General features: G+C 42.2%; 1 protein-coding gene across 1 annotated transcript; it reads right to left on the reverse strand.

Moving 5' to 3' along the window:
• Nucleotides 1-7,236: 7,236 nt before the first annotated feature.
• LOC107760820 (inorganic phosphate transporter 1-11-like) lies at nt 7,237-8,826 on the reverse strand. Its single transcript, NM_001324701.1, is given in 1 exon segment — nt 7,237-8,826. A coding segment is annotated over 1 exon segment (1,590 nt).
• Between the last annotated feature and the right edge of the window lie 201 nt (nt 8,827-9,027).

Here is a 9,027-nt window from a genome sequence, read left to right on the forward strand (position 1 = left end):
AATGAACCGGTCACGGAAAGGCCAAATGATGCTGAACTTGGGATTAACCCCGAGATCATAAAAATGCTCGAGGAGCATACAAAACGGGTAGAGTCGGGAGAAAAGAAAATTGAAGCCAATGAAGAAAAGGTGGAAACCTATAATTCTAGGATCGACCAAATCCCAGGAGCACCACCGATATTGAAGGGCCAGGATTCCAAGATATTTTTTCAAAAACCTTTTTCTTCCGAGCGCAACTCCGAAGCCGATCCCGAAGAAGTTCCGCATACTTGAGATTCCTAAGTACAACGGAACAACTGACCTAAATGAGCATGTAACCTTCTACACATGTGCCATCAAAGGGAATGGCTTGGAGGATGATGAGATCGAGTCCGTCCTGCTGAAAAAGTTTGGGGAAACTTTGTCGAAGGGAGTTATGATATGGTATCACAACCTACCCTCTAATTGTATTGACTCATTTGATATACTTGCAGACTCATTCGTGAAAGAACACATCGGGGATATCAAGGTCAAGACTAGGATATCATACCTTTTCAAAGTGAAATAGAGAGATAATGAGATGCTCAGCGAATTCTTGTCCTGGTTTCAAATGGAAAGAATGGACTTGCCTCCGGTCGCGGGCAATTGGGCCGTTCAAGCCTTCACCCAAAGAACTCAATTCGTATCCTGGTTTAAAAACTACTACATTTTGTTCCATAAAGACATTGAGCCCAAGGGCCACCCCTATCCGGATCCAAGAGAACACCCTCACGCGGGGACTGTTGTCCAAGGCAAGCTTGGACGGCTCGGGCTATCGAATTCTGGGGGCACAAAACCTATTAGGTATTCCTGAACTTTAAAGGCTACGACCATCCCTGCTCGAGGACTGCTATCCTGGGCAAGCTCGAATGGCTCGGGTATCGAAGCCTATGATAATAATCCCATTCGGCAGCACCCGAACGTAAAAGGCTACGACCGTCCTAGAACGGCTCGGAGACGTCTAGACCCATAACCAAAATATAAGGCCTTCATAATTTCTAAACCGGTTCAAAGACTACCCTCGGAAAAATTGTAATCTAAAAAATTCTAAGAACTTCGGGGAAAGCTTCCGGTCACACCAAGCCCCTGAGTCTTAAGAAAAATTATACCGAGAACAAGCATTGTTTGAACCTCCGAACAAGACCTAATTATTACGTGCTAAGGCATTCAAAATCTTTGCAATTGTAAAGAAAAAAGCTAAAAGAAACAAGCTTGAAAATTGCCGAAGGGAAGAAGAGCCTTGTATATATGTCTCGTGTGTGTGTGTGTGCATATATATATATATATATATATATATATATATATATATATATATATATATATATATATATAATGTTCTTTACAAAGGCCAAACGGCCTTACAAAAATACAAAAAAAATAAAAAACCTACAAGGCACCTAAGCAGCCTGGTCTTCACCGGAGCCTGCCTCATCACCAAGACCATCGGGGTCTTCTGCGCCCTCAGATCCGCCGAAACCCTCAAAGCGTTCCTCATCCTCGGGGTATGCCAACTTCTTGGCCTCGGCCTTGAGCCTCTTAGCATTTTCAATCTCAACCGATAGGTCGAAACCCTGGGCATGAACTTCCTCGAGAGTGTCCCTGGGGGACTGTCACTTCACATGTTCGACGATGTCTTTCAAGCAATCCTGGGCTACCTCAGCATCAGCTTCTTACTAGGCCACCATCTCCGCAGCATCGACCCTAGTTATTTCTTCCACTGACTTGGCTGCTTTGAGCTCTTTTGCAAAGGTATCCCGTTTGGAAACAGCCGAGCTCAGCTGGGACTGGATGGCTTCAATTCTTTGGGATCGAGCCTCATCTTTCTCCCTCGCCGCTCCAAGTTGGGTCTCCGCTGTGGCCAGCAGCTCTCGGGTAGTCTCCTTTTCCAAAGCCAAACGATCCATCTTGCCTTTCCACTTTTCAGCATCGGTTTTGATCGCATCCATATCGGCTCGGAGTTGGTCGATTCGATCAAGCTTCTATTGGACTTGCAGGTTTTGACCGTTAGTCGCCATGTCTAGATCGTCATCACTAACTTCAAAGACTTTTACCTGTTCTACCAGGTTGACATCTTCCTTTTAAGCCGCATCCAACTCGGCTCGAAGCTTCTTGACCTTTCCTTCGGGTTGCTTGCTGAGAAGCTTATAAGTATCCATCTTCTGAACAAGCTCTTTGACTTCAGCCTCGATTTGGCTAAGCTCATCCCGGTACCGGAGAAAGGTCTCGTGGTGAAGCACCGAGGCCTACAAAATGAAGAAAGGAATAAGCATTAGAATCCTTAAAAACTGATTCTGAAGATAATAGAGGATGACAACACCTTACCCCGTTCAGAGCCTGTTGCGCTTCATTGAACAAGCATGGCACATCCACCTCGTTCATTTTTGCCTGGTCTTCTTCGGTTACAAGGCACCAGAGGTAACTAGCTATCCCGACAGGGGCGAAGAGAACTCGGGCATCCTTCGAAATGGAGATAATAATTGATCGCTTCTGACCAGGATCCATACTCGGGGTGGGGAACCGATTAATTAACCTCGAGCTTGAGTTAGGCAAACCTGCCTCCGTAGATGAACTTTTCCTCGGTACCTCTAAAGCGCCCAACCTGGTGATGTCTTCTAGAGGGGATTGTCCACTCCATTATCCCCTTAGTTGGGCTGCTCTTTCACTGTTCAGGCCTCATTGATCATGGACTCCATAAAGGAGGGAGACCCAGTAAAATATATCACACCGAGGGCATCTTTTGGGGCACTACCGACATTCCGAGAAGTCTCAGCCCCGGCCTCCTTATCAATCTCCCTAAACTAAGGAAGATTGACCTCATGGATCTCTTGTTCAACGGCCCCTTTCTCTTCGGGGGGCGATAGTTCACATGCACAAAAAGATCTTTTTCCTCAGACCCCTCCCTAAGCTGGTAGAGCAAGTCCTCATCTGGTGCTCGGGAGCTGGAGTTTTCCTTTGGCTTATGAGCCAACCTTCGCCTTGGTTTCTTCCTTTTTGAGCTCGAAGAACTCGGGGCCCTTCTCCTTTTTTTCTATCTGGCCTGCCACGGAGCAGGAGACTCAATAGCAAAATCCTCGTTCCTGACCGGGGTCCTAAGCTCCACGGTCTTAGGCAAACCTGCAAAGAAGAAGTAAAAGAAATAAGAACGTGGTGCTAAAAGAAGAAGCCTAACGCAACTTACTCAGGAAAGAAATCTTACCACGGGAACGGGCCTCCCAACGACCAAAGTAGGGCATTATGAGACATTACCTTTGACCCACTCCTTGAGCCGAGGGATATCATTTGGGACTCGAGCGACAGCTGCACCACTACGAATATAAATGCGGAAAAGATAGATGAACATGAAATCAATATTCAAAGGAAAGTTTTACTTACGTAATGCATTCCACTTCTCAGGAAATAGCCTACATTCAGCCGAAATCAAGTCTGAGGTCCTCACTCGGACAAAGCTACCCTACTAGCCTCGATACTGGTCCTTATCGATACTTGAGAATGGGGCTTTACTGGACAGGCGCACGAGCTTTATCAGTCTCCTTTGGAAAATTCGGGGACTGTACAGATGGACTAGATGATCTGTTGTAAACCGGCAGAACCAGATCTTGTTCATAAAAAATTGAAGGAGGATCACGATCCTGCACAACAAAGGGTGGATCTGACCGAGGCATACCTTGTATCTCTTACAGAAATCTATAATGACCGGGTCCACCGGTCCAATGTGAAGGGATAAGTGGAGACACTTAGGTATCCCTTAGCATGGCTAGTAATGGCCTCATCAGAGTCGCAGACCACTATGTCCTTGTTGGCCAGTTGCAGTCCTTGCGGACCCTGGGGAGGTCATCTTCGGTAATCGAGCAAATATATATCGAGGCTTCCCCGCGCCAACCCTGTACCGAAGAAGGTTTCTCGACCTTGAAGTCGTTGTGGACCAAACAACCCCTAAGAATGAACATCTTCAAGGGGGTTTGATGGCCGGTTCGCCGGTAGCCATGTCAGCAGCAGACCTTTCGAGGACAACCACATCGGAGGCGGCCTCCTCGACCTTAGTGGTCGGCTGCGAGGAAAAAGGAGCTTCTTTTTGGGAAACGATCTTGGAAGTCTTTGCTATTATTTTAAAAGGGTTTTTTTAACTATGAAGGAGAATGACGGGATGAAGGATGAGAACTTGCTAATGAAACCAAGCACACTGACTTAAGAATATTGGGGGATGAAAGAAGACTATAATCTTTTAAAAGATCGAAGGTAGAAGTTTGGATGTAAAGTGATAAATGAACAAAGGAGGGGATATTTATAGGGGTTCCGCGATGTTTCACGTCCAGGGACAGCAAACTGGCAGCTAGCACGCATTTAAGCTCATAATAACATGACTGACGAGACGTTTCAGATTTATTATCGTTTTTGTCATGGCGTATTGAGGAAGGAATCGAGGAGCTCATGTCGTTTCTCGTCAACTTACTCTACGGGAAATGAGGGGACTATCTGTATACAGGTAAAACCGGGCTCATGGTACACCCCGGTCTCTGATAAGGGTCTCATCGAGTCAGAATCCGGGAGCATGACACTTTCCCTCGAGAACATCGAGGTCATGATCCGGGATCGGTCCAAACCCCGAAAGACTCTAAAGAACATTGTCAGGCAATCAAACACGACCAACAGAAGGCCGAAATAGCCGTGATCGGCCGGATATCACGGTGTAGAACTCGACACGTATCAATGAAGAACCGGATATCAGTTAAATAAAAGATTTTTTTTTACCTTTTTCAAATTTATACCTAGAATATGATTCCCCTACTATATAAAGAGGGGTCTGATAATTCACTGAGGACATTGTAACACGCATTCCAAAGCAATATACTACTATTTTTCAGTGTTATTGAAAGCTCATCTTCTTGTTCATCAGTACTGGCCATCGTGAGCCCGGATCAAGGGTAGATAATTCATTAAGTCTGGAATCATCCTCCTCACATCGTTTGAATTTATTATATCTTTGTTTATACTAACGCAGTTTACCCTTTATATCGAATTAATTCGCGTATCCTTAAAACCACTTACAATTTAATTTTTATCCATCCGTTTTTTAGGGTAAACAAAGATATTGGTCATTCAGAGCAAAATAGTAAAGTATAGCTTTTGTGTGCAGAATGTTTCATGCCCTTACAATGGATGTTTACCCCGCTATTTATAACTCTACCTATGGAAACAAGATCCTAGGATCAAGCTCCTCTTAATGAGAATAAAAGTGTCATTGATGAATTTATAATAACAGGCTTTGAATGTAAATATTCTTTGTAACAGCTGCTCATTTAAATTCACTCATTGAATGTTATCCGATGGAATACCTTTAAACTTCTATCGTCGATTACGTTCCCTTCAGAATTCATCCAGAATTCGTCACACACGTTGCATCCGGTGTTAGTTGTTTCCCGACTCGTCATTTGCCTATCTTCAGTTCCACATGTCATTTTACCATTCGACCACCTGCTGTCAACCAGCTTTGCCCCATACAATAATTGAACTCTTTGTATTTGCATACTTAATTTGCTCCTCAATTATTCTTTTATTTACAATATACCACTTCATCTATTCATTTTCTTTTTGCAAAATCGTAACGAGTTCATTTTAGGACGGATAAAATAAAAATTACATAATTATAGAAGAAATAAGGTTAGAAGGGGGTGTTCACATCCAATTTAGTTAACCATAGAAAATTAAGATCTATTAGGAGCCCTAGTTCTAATAAATAAAAAATTAAAAGGGAGTAAAGTCGTAGTAACTAAGTTAGAAAGCTTTAGGGGTGCCCTCAATTTGTCCTTTTGTTTCTCGCAGTTCTTCTTTTAACATTTTGTTTTCGTTGCGGGTTTACTTTTGCAAAAATGCAACTCGAAAGTTAGTGTAATGCTAAACACTCGATCGACGGCATACTGTGGGAGACAAGTTTTGCAGCAAGCATAGGATTTACTTGCTATTAAGGAGTAAGCAAAAATAAATTGCAAATATACCTACTATAAATGTAGAATTTTCTTTATGTTTTTTATTGAGTATATGAAACGAAAGTATTAGGAAAGAAAAGTAGTCTGTCTCTTCTATTTTTGTTTCCTTCTTTTTTTCTTTATCGATAATTCCTATTAAACTGCATTTTTGTTTTGTTGTATAATCTGTGGAAGTTTTTTTTTTTTTTTTTGACATGAATAATAATGCCTACAGGTAGCTGAAAGGCTAGAGTTTTTCCCAATTGCTTTCTGGGTTTTCTGTACCTTCTTGTGATTCTTCGGTGATCTATTGACATTAACTTAGGAACACAACGGAATATGGCAAGGTTTTATTAACTATGGCAAGGTTTTATTAACTATCTTTTATATTATCATTTAAGATCAAGTACAAAAATACATATCGTTAACTATGGTTAATTACTAAAAATTATAGCTAAATAAATTGAGATGTGCCACTTATTTATTGATTGGGCGTAAACACTCGGTGCGGGTTAGAAGGGAAGTGGATGAGGAGAAAAAAATAAGGCGCTGATAAGGTGGACAAAATCTTTAATGTTTGGACTTTTGTAGTATGATCATCACCAAAAGGGTTTTAAGAAGGTATTTGAATTGACTACAATATCCTATAGTTGTAGTCGTGTTCTACTCCTATTCAAGTTAATTTTGAAGTTCCAAGAATTCCAACTTTCTAATGGATTAATCTAACAGAAGGATTCATGGTTCTGGAGAAGTTATTGGTAAATGGTATACTAATTCCTTTCCATTACCAAGTGCATGAACTAAAACCTATAGTAGTGAGACACATTTGATTTTTTTATGCAAAGTGAGAAGATACAATAAAAAGCATCCATGTCCTCAGAAAAAGATTGAATATATAATAAACACATTTATCACTTATCCTAACAATAAGGAAACTAAACCCCCGGGGAAGGGTCAGAAAGGAGAAAGAAAATGCAAAAGCTCCTGGCCAATTACTCGCCAATGGCCATCTTATTAAAGCTGAGTTTAAATAATATATATATTGACAGAGTAAAAAAATGTATGCTAGCAGTGTCATTTTACTTGCGGTAATAGGTGATTTATCATGTTAAAGCTCTTATTATTCATAGAAGTGATTGAAAAGCTACCAAGCTCAACGCGGCATTGAGCAACAAACCAATTAATCGGTTCTTTGCCCGTTTATTGATCCATTTTTCCTATAGATGCAATGCTCAAAGTGATAAACCATATATGATCATTCCCATCCATCATCCTGGTGGCCAGAAACAGGCTTACTAGTCTTCATTTGTGTCTCATGCTGCCTGCCATCCTCCCCTGAAATTTCTTCCAGTGACCTGCCTTTTGTCTCAGTCACCAAGAAAGTGAAAGCGAATCCAAGCATATTTGTGACAGCCAACAGCATCATGGCTTTCTTGATTTTATGAACATTTCCATCTTGCGTGTATTGTTGTATCCCAAATGCACTAATCATCGCCCCAGCCTTTCCAGATGCGGCGCTCAGTGCGTGGCAAGTGGATCTCACTCTTGTCGGGAAGAGCTCCGCGGGGAGCACAAATGTTGTCGAATTGGGTCCAAAGTTGGCAAAGAAGAAAGTTAAGCCATAAAGAGTTGCGAATGCCCATTTGTGCTCCTTAGTCTTTAGGTAATCATATTTGACTCCAATGATCGCCATGAAAACTGTCATCATGAAGAACCCCATCAATTGTATCCTAAACCTGCCAATTTTTTCGATGAAGAACACTGTGAACCAGTAACCAGGGAAAGTACCAAGCAAGGCAATCACGAACATGGCACGCGATGTCTCAAACATCTCCCTCAAAGCGGAAATGTGTTGGGCTTTGCTAGCGAGTCCCATGACTGGAAATATGTCCTTTTGAGTGAGGTTTTGGCTATAGAAAGCTATGTCCAACAAGAACCAAGTTGTCATTGTACCTATTAAGTGAAGCCCGTGGCGCTGGAAGAACTCACTGGAGAGCAAAGGATATTCATTAGCTGCCTTGAATTGGGCCAATTTGTCACCTTCTGCTTGGATTTCTATATCAAGTACCTTCCCCATGTTAATCGCTGCTTGTTTAGCATTTCCCTCAATAATAGCAGTGTAACGCCCTGTTTCAGGCATCTTCATTCTCCAATAATAGGTAACAAGTGCAGGAAGAGCCCCCACCATCAACACGATCCGCCAAACATAATCGGCCTCAGGCTCCGTGGACAAAATTTCATCCTGATCAAATGGTTTACCTCCGTACATGATTAAAAACACATTGGAGATAATCATTGAAACGAGCCCCGCGAAGATGATCCCAACTCCTTGCATAGCAAACACCGCAGCAATAAACGCCCCACGAGTTGACTTGTTAGCATATTCAGACATGATTGTAGCAGAAAGAGGATAATCTCCTCCAATACCAAATCCAAGCCAGAATCTGAAGAAACAGAGCGTCCCTATTACAGATTTTGCACTGTACCCAAAGGACAAGCCAGAACAAAGTGCACAAACCACCATGAGAATTAAAGTGAGTCCATAGACTTTTTTCCTACCAAGTTTGTCTCCTAACCAGCCGAATACGAGTTGGCCAGATAGAGTACCAACTAAAGCAACTCCAATCACCCAATTGTTAGCCATGTGAGGCAATTTGCCAGGGGCTTTCGTGGCAGGATCATAGTAATAGAGGCGGCCTAAGAGTTTAGAGACAGTGGAGATACAGAAGAGATCGTACGCATCGGTGAAAAATCCCATTCCAGCAATGATAACGGCAGTGACATGGTACCATTGGGTACGTGCTGTGTCAAGAGCATTGAGCACTACAAGATTGTCAGAGGCCATGCTGATTTTTTCTCTTGTTTGATGAGATTGGTTTGTGTCTCTAACTTGCTATACATATATATACAGTTATGCGATTAATTAATTGTCGTTTACACCTAGGTTCTGTAGCTAGAACAAGAAATTGGTTGATCACTATTGGAGAATATCCTTCTTCTTTGCTGAAATCAATAAATATGCCTCCAACTCAACGCCACCACAAGA

This window comes from Nicotiana tabacum, chromosome 8 (assembly GCF_000715075.1).
Source record: "Nicotiana tabacum cultivar K326 chromosome 8, ASM71507v2, whole genome shotgun sequence".
In the NCBI taxonomy this organism is placed as follows: Eukaryota; Viridiplantae; Streptophyta; class Magnoliopsida; order Solanales; family Solanaceae; genus Nicotiana; species Nicotiana tabacum.